Here is a 21,179-nt window from a genome sequence, read left to right on the forward strand (position 1 = left end):
TGCCGATGGCTATTTTATTTTGAAATCCTAACCGGAAACCCTTGCCCTGTTACGGCTAACCAAACTAGCTTAACCGCATCGCTTTTAGCTATCCATGACAGCGGCTCAGTGGTGTCGTTGTTGTTGTTTTTATTATCTAAATCGGTAACTTAGTCACGTTTTAGCCGCCGAAGAGACTCCTTTGCTTTAAATTTCCTCCAGGATGATTCCTACGGAGGATGCGTCCGCTAGGAAGCGGGAGATCGAGGAGAAACTGAAGCAGGTCAGACAGCTGGTGGCTTGAGAGGAAGGAAGCTTCCCTTCGAGCTACAACCCACCAGTGTAGCTCAACACCCGCGTTTAAAATGATGCTTATTGACCGAAAGAGTGTCTTTAATGTCTTCAGAGTGAAATGAGTGAGTGGTTGGTTTTCTTTCTGCTGTTACAGGAGCAGGAGACGCTGTCGTTCATCCGGGAGAACCTGGAAAAGAGCGATCAGCTGACCAAAAACATGGTAGGACGGTCCAAACACACCCAGGGACAGCTCAGGCTGACACTCATAATTCTCATAATTAAAGGCGGTGGGCTGATCTCCATTCGATAGTACTTTAACCCATAATTAAAAATAAAGCCTCTTATTCTTGTACTTGGATTGAAATATTTACTTATAGTTTCTATCATTTCTATTATGAACATGAAGAGTGAGTGAGATGATGAAAGCAGCCTGTGATGTCATTTTTCAGCTTTCACCCCACTTCAGCTGAATCTCTTATGTGACTCATTATTTAAGCTGCTTTTATAGCCCAACTGGTTTTTGACCTCTATTTCTTTCCCAAAAGGTCTCCATCCTGTCTTCGTTCGAGAGCCGCCTGATGCAGCTGGAGAACTCCATCATCCCGGTTCACAAGCAGACGGAAAACCTGCAACGGCTGCAGGAGAACGTGGACAAAACTCTGTCTTGCATGGATCACGTCATCAGCTACTACCATGTGGCCAAAGACACGGACAGGATCATCAGAGAGGGGTGGGGATGACCTTCGTATGCAAATGTTTTGTGGTTACACAAACTGTATGTATACTAATTTCCTTTTTCTGTCTCAGACCTACAGGCAGACTGGACGAGTATCTTGCTTGCATTGCAAGAATTCAGAAAGCTGTCGAATACTTTCAAGACAACAACCCAGACAGCCCTGAGCTCAACACAGTGGTAAAGTATCTGCCTCTCTGAAATTACAGTTGTGGTAAAAACGTTTACAATCCACTCATCATGGATGTCATGGACAGTGATGTGGTGTCCAGCTGACCCCGGTTCATGCCAGGCTTGAACATTGGTGGTTTCTGTGAAACACATCTTTTTATATACTGGCAAAGAGAAACTACCAGTCGTAGTTAATCATGAGAAACTAATAGGTTTTGGCCTTGTCAATTTAAAAGACATTATTGGACCTTCATCACTGCTTAGTAAAAGCTTAAAGTGACTGTATTTATATATTTAAGGCTATATGGACTTCTTGGAAAGAGATGGACCACCCTGGAAATAATTAAAAGTAACTGTCACATTTGTGCCTGTGATGTGATTGACTTTCTGTTTTTGGAGATCTAACGAGGTCGATCTGCTGTCATAACATTTCAGTCCCGACAGATTCTGTGCCCTTGTGTTTTTTCTAGCAAAATACATAAAATGATCCGATCGCAGCTTTTTCTGAGAGTTCAGATTTCTGCACAGTATTCTCGACCATTTTCTGTTTGTGTCCAAATGTGTCGTGGTTCTCACAGTACTACAGTGAAAATATTCCTTTTAGCCACTTGTGTCTGAAAGAGGAAAAGCTATCTGAGCCATTAGTTCCACGTATTTAGTGACTGAACAACATTATACACCGCGTAGCTCTCTGAATGAATCATGCTGTTATTCCTACATTCATTTATGTGTACATTTCATGCACTTCTTCCTCACTTCAGACGTCTGCTTCAGTCTCCGTGCCGTTCCGAGTTGGAGTCACTAATTCCATGACCGTATCTTCTTCTGCAGAAAGCACGCTTTGAAAAGGGGAAGGAGCTGCTGGAGGGCGAATTCCGCAGCCTCCTGACCCGCTACAGCAAACCTGTTCCCCCCATCCTCATCCTGGACGCCATCAGCGTGGATGAGGAGCTGGAGGTCCAGGAGGATGTGATGCTGGAACACCTGCCCGAGGCCGTGCTCCAGGACATCATCTGCATCGCCGGCTGGCTGGTGGAATACGGACGTAATCAGGGTACAGCTGTGTTTGTTTGTTGGAGGTCGCTTCCTGTTTAAAGGAAGTTCTTTACCACAATTGCAAATATCATCTGATTGTTGGGCTTTTCTGTCTAATATTGGAGGTCCTCTACCTTACAATCTATAAATCATCTTACCACCAGAGCTGGGGTGATGTAAATCATTAAAATGGCTTTGAAATGTGCAGGCGGTGTAGAGAAACTGGAAAGATTGTGTCTAATTTTGCTCTCCTCTTCCTGCAGACTTCATGAACGTCTACTTCCAGATCCGCTCCAACCAGCTCGATCGCTCCATCAAAGGCCTCAAAGAGCATTTCCGCAAGAACAGCGCCTCCTCCGGTGTCCTCTACTCGCCTGCCGTCCAAACCAAGCGCAAGGACACGCCAACTAAAAAGGCCCCGAAGAGACCAGGTCAGCAACAGATGCGCCTCATTCAGACCGAATCCACAATCACGCCACTCCAGTCTGTAATCCCAACTCGCTGTCCAATCCATCTTCCATAGATCAACCTAACAAACACGCATGATCCTGCATAGTGACGGATATTATACACTCTTCACTACATCCACAGTCTGTTTCTGTCTCAGGTTGTCCTCCACAATCTCTCTGTAATCACTCAGTTCACCGAGCTGTAGCGCACTTCTACCACACACTGTGTTTCTCTGTGATATTACACCCTGGTCTAACTAATCCTTCATCCTCTCCTCTTTCATAATCCCTGTGTTGTGATGACAGTCTACATCCCAGGTAAACACAAAGCTCTAGCGTGTGCCTCGTGCTTGCTTGTGTACGTCAGATGCCACATTTCACGGCAAATCAGAGACAGCGTGATGGTTTGTGTCGTTTTGTTAGCAGCTGAGACGGCAGAGGTTTATTTGTCCTGTTGAATGGTGTAGTAGGTCATCCAGTGGAGATTTTAACCTCTAGTTTCACGGCAGAGCGTTTCGGTGATGAGATGAGTAAGGTGGAGGTTGCCACCAAACGGCCGATAAACAAAACTTGATGAAATTTCTTTACAATTTTACTAGAAATGAATAATTTGTAATTGCATAGAATAAAAATTATTATTTATGATTGAGCCTGGCTCTATAAGATTATGTGTAAGGATTAGCTGTAGTCTATTTTCCTGAAATTTAGTTGATTAAAACAAACAAACAAACAAACAAACGTATTGTTGTGTGATTGAGAAACAAAGTCTTCATTATCAGAGTCTAAGAGTTAACACATACACCTGTACATGCATGCATATGCAGAAACTGCTGTACTAATAACAGGCACTCACTCACTTTAACCCTCAGGCGACCCAACAGAATTAAAGCATAAATTAGGGAGGAAGAGGAAGAGCTGGCAGAGCGCTACAAAGTGACCTTCAGCGGCCTCCTCGTGTACATGTTTCTGCACAAACTTTCAGAACAGACTGTGTGAGATCCTGACGTCCTTTAACGGGGCTTGTGATCACAGCCAGAGAGCAGCAGAACTGACAGGTCTGTTACTGGTGCCCTGTTCTCCTCTCACATGAAAGCAGGTTCATGCTGAGCACAGGTGGCAGACGCTGTGATGTTTCCAGGCTCGGTCACGTCAAATACCAGTCCTGTCGCAGGACTGATGCCCTCCTACGGGCCTGTCCAGCTCTCAGCCTGTCTCCTGGTAACTCCTGAGACCTCCTGGAGGAGCTGGATGAACCTGAATGGGCTGTAGGTACCGTCTCATGTCACCAACAGTGACAAGAGACTAGAGTCAGGAGGGGGGAGGAGAGAGCAGCAGTCTGCAGTCACCACTTGCTCTGCCCTTTTAGGCGGTTGTGTCATTGAGGCCTCTCCAGGGAACCTGGTGTCACTTTGATTTGGACTTTCAGAGCAGCAGAAATGGATTCACAGCGTTTATGATAATAACTAACTGGACATTCCTAAAGTTTACCTGTCTTTGTGTTTCTAGTGTGATGATGGAGTTTTAATCTGTTCTACTTACGCTCACTGCTGCCATGAAACTAAAGGCTGCAGTGCGTGCGTGTGTGTGTGTGTGTGTGTGCGTGACAGGTTCATAATATAACTGTGCGTAGTGTTGATTCAAGGAGTTTGTCACTAGCTGATCGCCTGCTTTACCTGCACACACCTGGTTAAAGAGTTGAGGTCAAAGGTGAAACAGGTGAACCCTCTGACTGATCTGACGCATGTGCAAAAATACGCACACTTCCTGTCACTGTTCTGGTTTAACAGTTTTCTCTAGCGTCTGTATGAGGGCTGCGTGATTAAGGTGTTTGTTTTAGACAATAACTTTAATCTTGATGACTTAACAAGATACAAATATTACTGAAACTGAACTTTTTAAGAAACCAAAGAACAAAAGTGTCAGTTTTAGTCATCTTGGGTGCGTTTGAGAGGATGTGTTTGATTTGTAACAAAAAAGAACAATGAAAGTGAGGATTAAATGATGATTATAAGCCAAAATTTAAATTGAAACGCTCGTAATTTAATGAAGACTTAAGGTTCTGACTGTTACGCTATGTAACTAATGCAATGTCTTTGACAGCTTTTGGATTCAGCTTCAAAGACGATGCTCATGTGCGTACTTGACAAGAAAAATTGATTATTTTATTTCGTTTCTTTAATATTTTCAATAACTGGAGAAACAGTGAAAAAATATATATAACTAAGTAATAATTTAATAAGAAAGCAGGAAAATAAACTGTTCTGTTGCACAAGTAGTCAAACCAAAAGCAGGATTTTCTTTAAATCCCAGATTCGACTTTTTGCTTCTGTTTTTATTCAGTTGCTCTTTAACAGGAGATGTCTCTCCTGCTCTAAGAGTCCAGAACTTTCGTTTTCAGGGCTTTAACTGTGAAAGGTAAAGAAAGGAAGAAGCGGTTTTTTTGCACATGCAGAACAAATCAGAGTTTTTGGTACGACTTCCACTACAAACAGCCTTATTGGACTCTAACATGACGACAGTGTTGCTCTGCGATTGCTGCACATCTAAAGTGTTTGCTAACACGCTAACCTTTGCAACTGTGTGAGTTTGACAAATATGTGACTAATAACCTTTCATGCAGAGAAAAAATTATGTAAAAAAAAAAAAAAAAAAAAGCTGAATGCACCTTTAATTGTGCTGCTTGCTTACTAACTCACTAACAGGCCAACAGTTTGTGTTTTAATGCTGTAAATATGAATAATCTGCAGATTTTTGCATCTCTAAACCATGTGACAGACTGTTTATTATTCGTAATAGTAATAATAATCGTAATGATAGATATGACTGTTAATTGTATTAATTGTGATGGCTGTTTATAACTGATCTAACCTGTTTATTCTCTGACATCACCCCGGCAGTGTGTGTTTCAGCACACGTGTCCTGTAGTGCTGTAGTTTGTCTCTCGTGGTGTTAGGCTGTGCCTCCCCCTCCTCCCCCACGTACAAACCTCTGCTGGCTGCCTCGGTGGTGGAGGGATGTGGTGTCTGTGTTTCATCACTCACTTTCTAGCTCTCCCTTCTCTTCCTTCTCCTTCTTCTTCTTCCTGTTTCTGTTTCTGGGCTGTCTGGACCTCGCTACCCTCCTCTGGACTCTGTCTCTGTGTTTCTGGGACCAGGGACCATTCGCAAGGCTCAGAACCTTCTGAAACAGTACTCACAGCATGGGCTGGATGGGAAAAAGGGGGGTTCTAACCTCACTCCTTTGGAAGGTAAAGCACCTCGGTCTTCTCTATGCTGACAGTGTACTGTTGTTTCAGGCACACAGAACGTCCCCTCAGTCACAACAGCTAGTCGCTGCGCATGTTTGATGAGTCATAAATCATCTCTAATCGGTCTGGAATAAAGACAGCTGATACTACAGCTCATTAATTTCGACATGCAACATTAAGAACAAGCGCATCCATCCTGATAAACTTCTTCACTGTTAAAGGTGAAACTTGGCTTCAAGGTTTCAAACTGTTGTTTGAAAACTGAATGCAAAGAATCACCGCTATGATTTTAATCCTGAAACACGGATGTATTATGGCAGAAATGTCAACTGATGTTTAACTAGAGACAGACTGTGTGCCCATGTAATACCACTCTGTACCACAAGGTGGTGCAAAGATTACCTTAAAGTATTTCCAAACTACCTGGGTTTTTTTTTTTTTTTAATGTCTGTGTGTTTTTTAAACTGCAAATGATTTCCGCGTTTGCACATTAAAAATATTTGATGACGAAATTTTTGTTTATTTCTGCACAAACAGTTTTATAATTAGAAAATACATTAATAATATCCAGATAAAATCTGCTAGGCTGATAATAATTTGCCATAGATTGTATAATAAGATTATACATTAATCTTATTAAGTAATTAAAGCGTGGGAGCGTCTCACCCGTGTGGAAGCGTGTCAGGATGGTTTTACTTTGAAAAGCTGCGATCAGTCGAAAGCTGTTGTGATTTCTGTGCAAGCTGATTTCTGTCTCGTAGTTTTAACACACTGACTGATTCAGACATCAGTCGATGCAGAAAACAAACCCCTCTGGGTCTTTTGCCCCCTCCCCCCAAACTTGTGGGCGTCCCCTGCTTCTTTCCCCCGCCCCCTCCCCGGCTGGTGCTTGCTGGTGGTCGGTACAGCTGCTCCAGGTACAGGTTTGTCTCCCCCCCCCACTCTCACCCTCTGGCCTAGTCACGACCCCCGGTGGTTTGACTTGGCCTGTCTCCTTGCTGTCCCGCCCCACCCACCAGGTTACGATCACGACCTGCGGGTCAAACACCTCTCTGACGCCCTGACCGAGAAGCACGGGGCCGCCACAGGTGAGTGAGGGCACCATGTGGGAAAAAGAAGGAACACAGATGATCTAAAGAGGCGGGCTTTCCTGTAGATAAAAGCACGCCCACTGCAGCTTTAGCACTTTGTATTTTCTTTAAATCCAGTTGCAGTCAGAACACATAGGTTTACTTTCAGCTTCAGACTCCACGTCTGATGTTGGATGGTTTGATTTGCTGGCTGACTGAGCTTTTCCACCCAGGAAAGGATGATGTCCTGGATATCGAGATCGACTCTTACATCCACTGCATCAGTGCCTTCGTCAAGCTGGCTCAGAGCGAGTATCTGCTTCTGGCGGAGATCATCCCCGAGCACCACCAGAAGAAGACCTTCGACTCCCTCATTCAGGTCCGGGAGACAAAACTGTGACATTTTTAGAGCATTTGAAGGTTTGATTAGGATTTAATGTTGGAACTGAGCTTACACAGGTTCAAAGACTTTTAATAAATTGGTTTAATAACACCTTCAGGATCCTGGAAATCTCTTTTCTGTGTTGTATATTGAATATTTGGTTTTTTGGTCAGATATATACTTATAATATATGATAACAGTTCATGCTCCTCCACAGGAGGCGCTGGACAACCTGATGCTGGAGGGAGAAAACATTGTGGCTGCAGCTCGCCGGGCCATAATGCGACACGACTACTCAGCTGTCCTCACCATCTTCCCCATCCTCAGACACCTGAAGATGAACAAGTCTGAGTTTGATACCACGCTGCAGGTCCGAGCTGCACCCCAAAAAACTCCCAAAACGTCTGCGTATGACAGAAATGAATTACTGTAATGATGTGTTGTGCTGTCTGCAGGGCACGGCGGCGAGCACCAAGAACAAGCTGCCCACCCTCATCACCTCCATGGAGACGATCGGAGCCAAAGCTCTGGAGGAGTTTGCAGACAGCATCAAGGCACGGAGCTCTCATTTCTGTGTGTCACCACTCACTGCTCAGTAACTCATAATTCATGACTTCTTTCTCCTGTGACTGCAGAATGATCCTGATAAGGAGTACAACATGCCCAAGGACGGAACGGTCCATGAACTGACCAGCAATGTAAGCTGATGCTCCGTTACCTCCCGGGTTAAATAACACCACTCATTTATTCGCTCTTTCTACACTTCAGAGTCAACACCTTCCTGCGAGGACTCTGCTGTTCGTCCGTCTCCGTGGGGACGGCTGATAGCTAAGAGCGGAGCGTCTCCATCTAATGATTAATCCGAGCCGAGCTCACCTCCTCTGTCCTCTCCTCTGCAGGCCATCCTGTTCCTGCAGCAGCTGCTGGACTTCCACGAGACAGCTGGAGCCATGCTGGCCTCACAAGGTGCAGCCACTACAACGCAGGCGTTAGCCTCTCGTTAGCATAGCTGTCCTGCTGCCTCGCCAGGCTGTGATGGTGTTACACGCTTTTTTTTCTTTTATCTCTCATATAAAACCACAAATGTGATTACTTTAACTCTTTCACCCATAAAAATGAGATTTGATGACCTCCCCGGTGCCCTTAATGATGAGTATCTTCAGTATTAATCTATTAAGACGTAGTTTGACAACCTTTAAAATAGTTTCTGCGTATTCAGGGACCACCATCAATAACCTTGGATGCAACCCAGTGATTTGGTTCCTTAAGCGTCTGAAATGTGACAGAAATCCTCAGTTCGGAAAAGCTCTCCAAGGGGATAAGAGTTTGAGGAGTTATGGCTGACATGCTGATACCGAAGCACATCATTTCACACTCTGACGTTTGGTTTCAGAAAACTAAACTTGTAATGGTGAATATACTCAGCTCAATGCTTCAGAAGCAGGGCTTTTCACACCAGTGGGTGACATTACAGTGGCTGCAGCCGTCTTTTATTTACAGCTTTTTTTCAACAGTCTGGTTGTCCAGATTCTCCAGACTGCAAAGTGTTGCTTATGAATCCACATCGGTAGGTTCATTTTAACCTGACTCTCATTTATGAGGCGACCAGACTTCAGATGTATAAAAGCAACTCAATTTCCACACTGTCGGGCTCCCAGGTTGTCCCTTCACTGCTCCTTTATCTGAGGCTGTTTTCACCTTCAGCCCTCTACCTTTTTCCTTCCCCTTCTAATTGCATCTCTCTCCTTTCACACGGAGCCTCTACACATCCAGCATGTGTTCAGGTTTTTATAGGCGAGTGTTTGTGGCTCCCTCCTGTGCTTTGATTATCGCAGCTTCGCTTCGCCTCCTTTTCCGCATCCGGCTCTTTTCGAGCCCTCGACCCCTCGCTGCCTGGCTGATGACTGTATGCTTACTCTGCACTAACTATTCTCTTCTAACCTTTTTGCACTTGTGCCTCTTTCTCTTTCTCTTGTCCTCTGCCTTGCCTCGGCCCTTTTAGTACTGGGGGACACTTACAATATACCTTTAGACCCCCGAGGTAAGCATCAAAGAGAGACTGTGTAGGCCCCTCATGAGGTCAGCTTTGAATGTTTTCAGTTTGTTTTGGGGGATTTAAGATAAGAAATTAGCGGTCACATGCATGCACTCTTTCAAAAGTGCATCTGTAGCTTCTGCTGCTAAAATCTTCTGTATTTCTTACAGAGACGAGTTCGGCCACCAGCTACACCTCCGACTTCAACAAAAGGCTCCTCAGTAGTTACATATGTAAGCAGAGATGCTGTGCACTGCCTCTGTGTTAGAAGTCCTCGTTTTAGTCTGTTAGTCATCATTTTGTGTTCTTTTGTTCTTGCAGGTAAGGTTTTGGGGAACTTGCAGCTAAACCTGCTCAGTAAATCCAAAGTGTACGAGGATTCGGCTCTGAGTGCCATCTTCCTGCACAACAACTACAACTACATCCTCAAGTCGCTGGAAAAGTAAGCATCGTTTCCTGTGTCAAAATAACCGCCCAGTCTGTGCAGAGAGCAAACACCAGCTTCAGTCTCAAAGTGGCCTGACTTTGGTTGCAGGATCACTAAAGCTAGTAATAACGTCTGAGTCTGGTTTTACGTGCATCATATAATGCTCATGACCAGGAGAGCATGCGTGCGTTGGTCAGCTGCCCGGACTTGGGGTGGCCGTGGGTCATCAACCAGTCAGAAGCTGGGTGGACCGATCCCTGCCTTCTCTTGTACAGAAGCTGATGCATCCTGAATCCAAAGCACTTTAACAGTACCTGTCCGTTTACCATTTACACCTGCAGGCTGTGCCAAAATCCGTCTGTCAGTCATCTTAGTAGCTCCTGCTGAGAAACCTACACGTCAGTCACGTCATCACCTCCTGAAAATATTCAACAGAAACTAAAGTCTTGAGCAACCCTCATTTAAATAAATAAATCAAATTATATAAAACGTGTTGTTCCCAAAGAGAAGGACTTCAGAAAGGCTTTCAGTTTTTCTGCTTTTTCACTCGCTTTCAGTCCAGTTTCTGAACCTTTTTCAGAGGACACTCCTTCACACTGACCTGTGAATCGTTCAAGCATAAAAACAACTGCAGACTATGGAGGAAATAAGCTACTAGTAAATTAGTTAAGATTAATAATTTTCTCCAGTTAGAAAAGATCAGGGTTTGAGGTCAAATTCAATTGTTCCTACTTTTCTTAAAGCTCAGTTTTTTGGTTGCCAAGGCGCCGGCTGTCACGAAACGGTTTGTGGTCATAATGACAACGAAGGGAGTGGAACATACACGTGAACACGGGGCGGTCTAAGATCAGCTGCTCAGTGAGATCAGCTGGGAGGGGGGCTTAATTATATTTGATGAAGTCTGATTTCGGAGGTTAGTCCGAGGTCAGACTGTTGACCTGTGCGTGGGTGTGCAGTGGAGTAACACACACACTTTCTTCTTTGCTTTTATTTTTTTGGGGTGTAATGTCCTAATAAATGAAGTGATCACTGACAGCAAGTTAGTTTGGGATAAATGCTTTCCTGCGTCCTCAGGTCTGAGCTGATCCAGCTGGTGACGGTTACTCAGAAGCGAGCGGAGACGTCCTACAAAGAGCTCATGACTCAGCAGATCGAAACATACCAGCGCAGGTGAGCGAATAAAAGCTTCGCGCGTCAAACTCGAACACGATTTGTGTCTTTGTCTTCACGCCCGTGCTTTTTGTTTCCGCCTCAGCTGGCTGAAAGTCACCGAGCACCTGACAGAAAGGAACATGCCCGTCGTACAGCCCGGCACCAAGGTCAGCATTTCTCCTGTGGGAGGTGTAACACTTAGCAGAGATGTTAGTAACGAACGCAGCGCTCAGTGCGTTTGATCAAATATATCCAGTATCTAATGGTTGTTATGGAGACCCGTTCTGCTCATCCTTATTTTTATTCTTGGACTTTATGAGAGTAGCTTTGCATGATTCACCGGTCAATAATAGGCTTATTTATCTTATAGTTATACTAAGCCTTGGTGCTGCCTCTCGTCTGTTTTGTGCAACTGGAGCTTCTGGCTTATACACATGTGTGTTTTGTCTTCCTCCAGCTGAAAGATAAAGAGAGACAAGTGGTTAAAGACAAATTCAAGGTGAGGCTGTAATCAAATGAAGTAAAACGCAGCTGTTACTGAGTAAGAAACTGACGTCAGTCTCTCTTTGTCAGGGCTTCAATGACGGTTTGGAGGAGCTGTGTAAGATCCAGAAGGGTTGGGCCATCCCGGACAAAGAGCAGAGAGACCTCATCCGGCACAATCAGAAGAAGGTGGTGTCTGATGCCTACAGAGCCTTCCTGCAGAGGTCAGAGACGCTCTCACACAAACAAGTCTGGAGTCGAGGATTTGACCTAAAACATCGTTTCGTCAAATATTCTGGAGGCAGATGTTGATAAGAACATTATTCAGATTTCTGTGTGGGACAGGTTTTTAGCTAATGGGTGGTCAACAAGAATATGGAGGCTCTTTTTGTTTTTTTTCAATACTAATCTCACCTTTAAGCTGTGATTCCTTCTGTGAAATGGAGAAAATAATCACAGAGCATCTCGGGATCAGTGAATGCTCTCTTAGCCTGTTGCTCTTTTTTACATAGCTTAAGATGGCGTGCCCCCTTTTAGTCACATTACTAAACTTTAGAAATTTAGTTCCCTCATCTGCTGCTCATGCTCACATGTTCTATTGATCCCGACACCCTCCGTGATTTTCTTCAAGCATGCTGAAAAATCTCTTTTTGCAAACCTCCTGCATGATCGGGGGGTGAAGCTGCCAAAACTGGTGCATCAAAGGATCCTGAAAGTTCCCTGAAGGTTCGAGATGTCACCTCACATGTTACCAGCATGCATGCATGTGACACCTCATAAAACCATCTTCTCTTTTAATTTATAACCACAAAAATTTCATTGCGAAACATAATGATGTTATGACATCATTATGTTTCCTGGCAACCACCTAGCAACAAACAGCTAAACAACACTGTAGCACGAGAATCTGATTAAGACCCGATTACTGTCAGAAACAATCAGCTGATTCTGAGAGGTCTGCTGTTGGGCACCGATTTATTTTGACGGAGTGACTTAAATGTAGCGCTTGTCTTGAATTAGGAAAATGTGACCTAATAATAATTAATCCATAAGGCTGAAATGATCTGCTCGGATTTCTTTCACACTCATATTTCATTGTTCACGTTTCTTCCAGATGTGCCAACATTTCCTTCACCAAGAACCCCGAGAAGTATCACAAGTATCGACCGGAGGAGGTGGAGGAGATGATCGAAAAGCTGTTTGACACATCCGCCTGAGGAGTCTCCTCTTCCCCACCCCAAAGAAACACGGGCTGCTACGCCTGAACCCCCCCGCCCGCGCTGCTCTCAGCCTTGTAGTGTCTAAACAATGTTTTGTACAAAGACGTGAACTTACGTATTTATGTAATTTAGCCACTGCAGCTCAACATTTCAGACAAATAAAAAGGGAACTCTGACCGAACCTGCGTGCTGGTTTGTTGTGATACAGACATTCACACTTATAGAAACCTCACCCACCTTCTGTTTGTGACAGGCAGCCAATCAGAAGAAAGCTGGGTTAATGGCTGAGGAGGTGAAACAGCTGATTTCAGACACAGAATGAACTAAAGCCTAAAGAGCTTCTTGGAACATGTTAGCATCTTTTAGTTCCTTGTTTTCGGTTCTTCCTCCAGCGGGCAGCTAACAGCTGTGCTCTCACGTGCTGAGCGTAGACGAACATTTATCAGCCTGACGGCACCTTCAGAACGAGCATCAGCCAACGTTATAACAGCTCAGATTCTTTTCTTATCCTGGAGTCTTTAAAACTAACAATCAAGCTGTGTGTGTGTCTGTGTGTGTTACCATCATTCCTCTTCAGGGTAAAGAGGACAGGTCTCATCGCCACAGCAACCAGACCTCAGCATCTTCAGGTCTGGTTTCCTTGGTGATAAAAAGTTTATCCTTGACCTTGACTTGTGCTGTTTTCCTGTCCCATGTCACAAATCGAATCAAGTCTATTTTTATAGCACATTTTAAAATGAGCGCAGCTGATGTCATTTTGACTCGAGTCCAGCTTCAGATCAGCAAACGCATCTGCCCACACGCTCTTAGATTCTTTACTTTCTCAGTCGAGGACGACCACGAGGTGGTTTTTATATTTTAAGTGCCGGCTGTGAAGACGAGAGGAAGCTTCTTCCTTTCTCAAAATGATTTCATGGAGCTTTATTGAACAACAGTAGCAGAATGGACAGAAATAAGTGCTTTAAAGCAACAAAGTTATTTACAGGTGTCTCTTTTCACAGACACCAAAAACAACATGTTCAGATGCAGCTCAGTGGTGTTATTTTAACAGCTCTGACCATGATCTGTACGTCACAGCAACACTTGTGCATATAAAACACCAGGAACGCCTCACTTCACAGTAACAGATCAGCTCTCTGTTGGTACACTGCCAGCTAAATACAATCAACAAACAGCAGCTGACCAGTAAAAGTATACGTACTGACAGCCTACATACATATATTAAAACAAGAAGCTCTTACACCAGACCTTTAACCATCTGACAGAAATATTTTTTGCCATTTTAATGAGCGATCTGTTCATAATGACCTGATGAGCAGCCTGAGATTAAAGAAAAGTGTGATTTCAACAAGATGTCTGACTCAGTGAGTCAGCTGTGACATGAAAATGACGATTTATTGTATTTCACATCTTCATGATTCACAGCTTGCCTATATCTAAAAATGTTATTTATTTATTGTTTATTACCACAAAAAAGCATTTAATAAGCAGCGCTTTATCTTTGTCTTGGTTTTTATGCATCCCTCTGTTTTTTTGTTGTAATTGGCTGACACACTTTTAAAAAGTGCTTTTTAAAGTCAAGTCACTAAATAAGAAATGCTAACATGGCCTCGCGCTTTAAAATGTTCTTTGTGTGTCTTTAGCACAGCTCTGGGCCTTGTTGCGTGACCTCCTGCGCAGCGTCCTCATGCTGAGTACATGTGCACACAAAACACCAGAGTTACATATTAATAAAAGCATCAGGTCATTTAGACACAGCTGAAATGAACCCCTTCTGTTACGGTCCTGAGAGAGAAACACTCCACGCGTGAGACGTAGATTCATGATATTTTGCCCTTTATGACATACAGTAAGAATCAACATATGTATGTAGCTGAATAGCAGTTACAGAAACACGCAGAGCAGGACCGAGTGCATTAAACACACTTTTTGTTGTTTTAATGCGGCGACTGAAACTGTTACAACTAAAACCAAAACAAATGCACTGAAAACTGTTTGAAACTCTGCTGATTTGTGATGATTTTAACGCTCACAGATCTCCCGCCTGCACCAACATGCATTACGAGGCACAGCTGGCATGTAATAATGTAGCAGCTACACTGAAGCACAACATAAAACAGAAGTTAACGGAGCTAATAAAATATTTAGTGTCGTAATCAGACTCAAGTTTAAATATGTAAATGTCAGTGTCTCGATCAAGTTTCGGGCGGATGGCGTGGAGGCTGAGCCTTTTCCAACTGTTTTTACACCTTTATTTTTCAACTACTAATAAATATTTGAATATGGAAACCAAAATGTTGAATTCAGGTACGCATCCCAAATGTGCGTAACGGCCCCATTTCAACTGTAAATGTTCCATTAAAGTTTTTTCTAAATAAAAAAAAATGAATTTAATGGAATATATTCAAATAAAATTTACTTGACTGCGACACATTCAGTTAATGCTGAGCACATTTTCCTTAATGATTAATTATTTAAATGATTTTATATTTTTCAGTTGCATTTTACTCAAACATACTGCTGTGTGCTTTTGCACTCTCACAGTGTAAAGCTCTGACTGCACACCTGTGCCACTTCATGTTGTTTATTTATTGTAAACTGTACTATGTTTATTTTTCATGCTGCTGCTGTAACACTGTAATTTCGCTTGTGCGATCAATCAATTATTTATCTATTTAATTACAGCTTTTTAAGAGATTAGCAGTAATCCTGAGGTGAACTAAGGTGTTAGAGTGACGCCGGAGAACGAGTCAGAAAATGCTTGTCTTAGTTTTGGTTTTTGTGCCATGCTTTGTTCTGCAGGAGCTAATGGGGGGATAATTAGCTCCCTGAGCCCAGCGAAGCAAAGCTCCCTCCTTTCTTCAAGGCTCTCTGTCCCGACTCTGACTCGGACTGTCTTATCTACAGCACAATTCCTGGGATTTTCCTTACTTTCTACACACTTTGTGTGTGCTTTACACTCCTGATGAACACATTCTTTTGATTTAGTCGTGTTTGGGTGATAAATGATCATTTTCTAAGTCCCTGCCTTGTCTGGTCTTTCCTTTTTGAGCCGGGTTGTGTCAGTAGACAACCTTCCATACACAGATTTCTCCACTACTGCATATAAACAGCATGAAATAAAAGCTAAAGACAGTGACTGTTTTGTTCTCAAGCTCACACGCCCAGAGCGACAGAAACTACAGGTCACATCTAAGGTTTCACCTGCCGGCCGGCTGGGATAGAGGGAAGGTCCGATTCATCCAATGGGGACCATGAATATTCTCTATGTACAACAACTCATTCAAGTACACTGATCATTTCTGGGACAATGCATGGACAGAAAAAGTCCCAGTGGGGAACACCAGTCAGGTTTGGCATCACATCGAACAGACTACATCAATTCACTCATAGGAACGCCCGTCATCAAATCCAGGATCCAATCAGGCGATCACACCAAGTGCTGGCCTTAGAAAGCATCACTGAGGGTGCCCAGACATCTATTGGATCAATTTAATCCAAAGCTAGTATCTGTTATATATTTTTAAATTAACTGAGACATCTCAACCTTAAGATAGTTTCGTGAAGATCGTCTTCTCTCGTGCTGATTTTGACTTTAATTAACTGATCCGACTTAGTACATTTTAATTTACATGTATGTAAAGATTGCGAAACAGTCTTATGTAACAGACTCCTCGACTGAATTTGTAGACAATGTTGCCATCTGCCAGCCTTTGATGGCTAAAAATGTCCTGGAGGTCGGGAGACTGTTGTGAAGACCTTGATCTTCTGTGATCAGCGTTGTTAGTTTAGAACTCAGCATGTGGTAGATGGCTGGCTCTTCCTCTGAGGCTGTTACCTTTAATTGGACACATCGATGCTGCTGACCATGTTCACTGCCTGAACATGCACCTTATTCACCTCCCTCCTCTTCAGCGAGCAGCTGAACACCTTCCTGAAGCCTTTGCGGAAATGCTTTGACACGAGGGCGTAGACGATGGGGTTGAGACAGGAGTTGGCGTAGGCCACAAAGTGTGAGAGGATGCGGAGGACATAGGTGGTGTAGTTGAGCGGGAATCGGCCCACCCACATGCAGAGGATTACCAGGTGATGGGGAAGCCAGCAAAGGCAGAAGAGAGCAGCGACTATGATGATCATCTTGGAGACTTTCCACTTGGCCCGCCTCGACTCGGACATGTCCTTCAAGGGGCCCACGCTGGTCCACAGGTATCGGATGGTGCGGGCGTAGGTGAGGCCGAGCACCAGCACGGGAACGAGGTAGCCGAAGACAAACGTGCACATATCCATTATGATGCGAGGTTTGGACTCCCATGTAGGAATGCACACAACAGTGCCAGCCAGGTCCATCTGTGAGAAGTAGCTGAGATACGGTCCAGAGAAAACCAAGGCCAGGGCCCAGAGGAGGCCGATGGAGGTGAGTGCGTTCTTTGGCGTCCTCATCTCTCGGGAGCGGAGCGGGTAGCAAATGGCTAAATACCTGTAGGAGCAGAGGAAGACACGTGATGAAGACGTTGGAAAAAGATGAAATCTCAAAAAATAAAGATGGAGCAGAAACAGTAAAGCTAACCAACATAAATAAATATATGATCAGCCCTGTCTGTATTATACAATGATAATCATAGAGCCATATCTGATAACGGCATTAAAAATCGACCATTAACATCATAAAAACAGCCAAAGCCTTTATACAATTTTAACTGTTTTTTAAAAATATATTTTGCTTCCAAGGATCCAGACTTGTCTTTTTTAAAGTGCTCTTAAACAACAGTTCTCGAGGCTGTTCAAAGGTCTTTAAAGTTTGAGTTGAATTGTGTTTTTAGGGACTTTGATACTCGCAGAAACAAGCCACCCTCAAGTGGCCGTAATAGGAACTGCAGTTCTTTGACGCTTCAGCTTGCTGTGTGACCACAGCTGGCTCTATGCTGGGTTTCGGTTCTGGCACCAGATGTGAGTCTAAACTACGCCAGATGTTATCCACATGTTGCCTCTAACGTTAACCAGGTTGGCCTACAGTTCAAACACTTAGCAAAGCTACATAATCATCACTCACTAAGAAACATCTTTATTAAAAGAGAAACTCTAAATATGACCACTGAGCACACTGATTTTTGGAACTTGACCTCGCCCGGCTCTGATCTTGCCAGATAATTAAAGCTAGAAGATGTAATTTATGTCATATCTGCCACATGTGGAACACTGTGCTGCCTGTAAAAATAATGACACAAAGACTTTTTAATCCATCAGTTACCTTCATACAAAGTGCAGAACACAGAAATAAACCAAATCTTGCTGCTTGTATGTTTGTGCTACCTGAAATTTATGAAGACAAATGTCATCATTATCAGCTCTCCCCTGGTTCCCTGCACACTCTAACTCAATTTCTTGGCTCAGAGTTTTTATTTCCCTTCATTTGTAATCCTCAGATGTTGTGCAGACTCAAATTAATATGATAAGACGAGTGTAAGTAAACTTTTCGTGCTTTGTAGGCGGATGTATAGAGCGCCGTGCAAAGGTTATGGATGTTTCTGAGACAAAAAATGTTTTTTTCTTTTAATTTTAGTGCCTATAAACGTGCACAGTGCTGTTTGCAGGAATTGAATTTTTGAAATGAGAGATATTTCAAAGTGATGAAGAAAAAGTGCCGCTAATTTGAAGAAAAGAAGCATTAGAATAAAAGTAGAAAACGTAAAGCAAATCTACTGTGAGCTGAGCTGGTAGTTCAGAGTCTGAGATTACAGATTCGCGTGCTTCTGTAGCTGTGACTGTAACATATGTATCAGATCAGTGCTTCGTATGTTTGTGTCTGAGTCTGGCCCAGGGTCGGCCTCACCTCTGTCCACTTGTACCCTGAGCTGTCTGCTCTCTGTAATCTCGACCATTCAGTTGGAGACTTTAAACAAACAAATGTTCCCATTAACATTCTCTTCTGTGCCATCCGTCTCGCTGTATCTCGGAGAAATCATTAAAAACAGGATGACTCCAATCACACTGCATCTGTCCCTGAGGCCCAGACCTGGGTGTGTTGGGATAAATACCAGGATGCAAGCTGAGCATGACTGCCTGCGGGTTTGACGGGGTTCGTCTTGTACACCTGTTGCCTCTGACTTGTCTTTTTCTGTTTTATGATTTTTAAGATAGTTTTTTTTGACAGCACTGGTGTTTCCAGTCCAGTCTGAGGCTCCTGCAGTGATTAAAGAGTCCGGGTCGCTGCTCATGTTCGGATTTGTAATACAAATGTTAATAAAGCTTGCTGTAAGGGGTGTGACATAAACACATCTTTGCCTTGTTAAAAAATCAAAATGATTTGTTATAAAATTTGTCTAGCAGAGTTCTTTTCCACTGTGTAGTATATTAAATTCATAAAACTTAAGTACTCTACACTAGAAACATGGCAGGCTCCTTTTTGGGACAGAGTTTTGTATTTTTCTTTTTTTATTTATTATTATTAGTTCATTTTGACTTTTTTTTCATTTAGTTTCCAGAGCAGATTTGTTTGTTTCAGTTTAATTTCTATTGGTTGAAAATGCTTAATTTTAGTTGAGTTCTTATGAGTTTCATGTTTGTTTTGGTCTTTTTTGATTATTATTGTACAGATGGCATAGATCAGAGGAAACCAGTACAAGCCTTACAATAAAAACAGAACTTTGTAAAGATGTTGACTCACAGTCTTGCTGACATCCAGAGTCAAATCTTTTCAGTTGGTTTACATTTTTTAAGAGTCGAGTTTTAATTTTTATTTTTTACTTCAGTTTCAGTTAATTACAGTAACCTTGGGAACATCTAGGCTCTATTCTGACCAGATTTCTGAGAATTTCAGAAGAAATGAGAACCTCCTTGATTTTTTCCTGCATGAGAATTAAAAATATTGTGACCCACAGTTTTTGAAACAATTATTGAAAGTTTGCCTCAACACCGTCTTAATATCAGAAAGTTTAAAACATGCGCAGACGTGCTGTTTTTTTGTTGACTTGAGGATTTAAGATGGTTTTTCATCTCCATCTCAATCTGATATCAGATCAGTTCCGTCTTTTAAAACTGATCTGATATCAGACAGAACAGTGTAACCATTACACTCCAGGGCTGAAACCTATAATAACGCAAACACAACAAAGATGGAAGAACAAATCATGTCTGTGTGAGAATGTTTAGAGAATAACGATCTAAAAGTAGAACTGAATCCTCTGAGCTGCTCTCGATTATTAGATTCCATTAATTGCTGAAGTATCACCTGTTGCCTAATTTGTCTATTTCCATTTATATAAAAGACATTTTTCATCTTAAATTGATAAAGAAAATGCACGAAATCCACTAGAAATCGGGACATTGTGACTTAATGGTCACCCTCATGCTCAAAGGAAACCTAGCCCGACGGGTTGAAGCTGTCTGAGGTTTTATATAAAAAAGACATAAAGAATAATAGTTAAGTTCTTTAGGTGTTTTAGGTTTTGTTTCAGTAATCTGAAAGTAGACACGCTACAGAAGCGGCTAACAGGCCAGAGCAACTCTCATAAACTGCAGAGATCGCGCACCTGTCCAGGGACACGGCTGTCAGGGTGAAGATGCTCGCGTACATGGTGAGGAAGATGATGAAGTGCACCACTTTGCAGACTGCAGGTCCGAACACCCACTCATCCAGAGTGTAGATAGTGGCCTGGAAGGGCACGCAGAACACGATGAAGCACAGATCCGCGATGGCCAGGTTGAGGATGAACAGGTTGGTGGTTTTGGTGTTCATCTGCCCGCTGCGAAACAGGACCGCGAGCACCAGAGAGTTCCCCACCGTGCCGAGCAGGAAGATGACGGCGAATCCCACGCAAACGAGCGCAGACTCCGCTTTCCAAGTGGAGAAATTGGACACAGAGTCATTCATCGTTCACACTGTCACGCGTGCGTCCAGCAACGTTAAAGGCGAGGCTCGTGGAGGATCGCGCGCCTGCTCTGCGCGCAAACGTCTCCAGCAGGAAACAGACGCAACACAGAACCCCGCTCCAGGGTGAGGGGCTCTCAGCATCCCAAACATTTACCAAACCCCGAGTGACACATACGCCACTTTCACACCACCGAGGAAGAAAGGTGGGACCTGTCCAGGTGTGACAGGGTCAACACAGAAACAGAAGCCACGAGAATTCAGTGAGTTTTACAAAGAAACGCATTCAGCCAGTGAGCAAAAGTCTGATTTGGTTTCCTGACACCTGAGTGAACAGCCGGAGATACTTTCACTGCTTCTGCTGGAATATTGTACATGATCGGTCACCTGTTGATCCTGTAAAACCTCCGCGTTGTTACCATTCGACCAGCACGCCCCCCTGTGGGAATTCTGAAACACTGCAGTGAAGTTTACGTATTTCTATCAGTCGTGTTTGTTCTGTTTGAAGTTTTGTTTGAATTTCCCTTCTCAGTATTCTGTTTGTGCTTGTCTGTCAAAGCAGTGGCGTTAATGGGGAATATATAAATATATAAGATTTTTTTTTCTAATTCCCCTCTCACCCCTGCAGACGGTCT

At 43.3% G+C, this 21,179-nt stretch overlaps 2 protein-coding genes across 6 annotated transcripts; one reads left to right on the forward strand and one right to left on the reverse strand.

Moving 5' to 3' along the window:
* Window positions 1-47: 47 nt before the first annotated feature.
* exoc7 (exocyst complex component 7) lies at window positions 48-12,858 on the forward strand. Of its 4 annotated transcripts, XM_080872750.1 has the most exons (20): window positions 48-262; window positions 428-493; window positions 819-1,003; window positions 1,081-1,186; window positions 2,009-2,231; window positions 2,476-2,643; window positions 5,816-5,908; window positions 6,928-6,996; window positions 7,212-7,357; window positions 7,578-7,730; window positions 7,816-7,914; window positions 7,996-8,058; window positions 8,260-8,326; window positions 9,566-9,628; window positions 9,717-9,837; window positions 10,897-10,992; window positions 11,078-11,141; window positions 11,432-11,473; window positions 11,548-11,681; window positions 12,572-12,858. In XM_080872750.1, the coding sequence occupies exons 1-20, from the start codon at window positions 203-205 to the stop codon at window positions 12,672-12,674; spliced, it is 2,121 nt and encodes a 706-aa protein (XP_080728876.1). In that variant the 5' UTR covers window positions 48-202; the 3' UTR covers window positions 12,675-12,858. The 4 variants fall into 4 exon arrangements, with proteins under 4 accessions (XP_080728876.1, XP_080728873.1, XP_080728874.1 ...); XM_080872747.1 differs by lacking the exon at window positions 6,928-6,996; XM_080872748.1 differs by lacking the exon at window positions 5,816-5,908.
* Window positions 12,859-14,185: 1,327 nt separating this feature from the next.
* Window positions 14,186-20,931, reverse strand: LOC308390588 (galanin receptor 2a). 2 transcript variants are annotated; one of them, XM_080872766.1, is made up of 2 exons: window positions 20,249-20,931; window positions 14,186-17,154 (listed from the first exon to the last, which is right to left on the reverse strand). In XM_080872766.1, the coding sequence occupies exons 1-2, from the start codon at window positions 20,545-20,547 to the stop codon at window positions 16,518-16,520; spliced, it is 936 nt and encodes a 311-aa protein (XP_080728892.1). In that variant the 5' UTR covers window positions 20,548-20,931; the 3' UTR covers window positions 14,186-16,517. The 2 variants fall into 2 exon arrangements, with proteins under 2 accessions (XP_080728892.1, XP_080728891.1); XM_080872765.1 differs by having other exon boundaries at window positions 20,207-20,931.
* Between the last annotated feature and the right edge of the window lie 248 nt (window positions 20,932-21,179).

Source organism: Rhamphochromis sp. 'chilingali' (assembly GCF_963969265.1).
Source record: "Rhamphochromis sp. 'chilingali' genome assembly, chromosome: 22".
NCBI lineage: Eukaryota > Metazoa > Chordata > Actinopteri > Cichliformes > Cichlidae > Rhamphochromis > Rhamphochromis sp. 'chilingali'.

What these genes read in the sequence shown, in the direction of transcription:
- LOC308390588 (XM_080872765.1), bottom strand. Translation starts at nt 20,547, where the DNA reads ATGAATGACTCTGTGTCCAATTTCTCCACTTGGAAAGCGGAGTCTGCG. An exon ending in ACAGCCGTGTCCCTGGACAG is followed by an intron (nt 17,155 to 20,206) that starts GTGCGCGATCTC and finishes CTGCTCCTACAG; the next exon opens with GTATTTAGCCATTTGCTACC.
- exoc7 (XM_080872750.1), top strand. Translation starts at nt 203, where the DNA reads ATGATTCCTACGGAGGATGCGTCCGCTAGGAAGCGGGAGATCGAGGAG. An exon ending in AAAGGCCCCGAAGAGACCAG is followed by an intron (nt 2,644 to 5,815) that starts GTCAGCAACAGA and finishes TTCTGGGACCAG; the next exon opens with GGACCATTCGCAAGGCTCAG. An exon ending in AGTTTGATACCACGCTGCAG is followed by an intron (nt 7,731 to 7,815) that starts GTCCGAGCTGCA and finishes TGCTGTCTGCAG; the next exon opens with GGCACGGCGGCGAGCACCAA.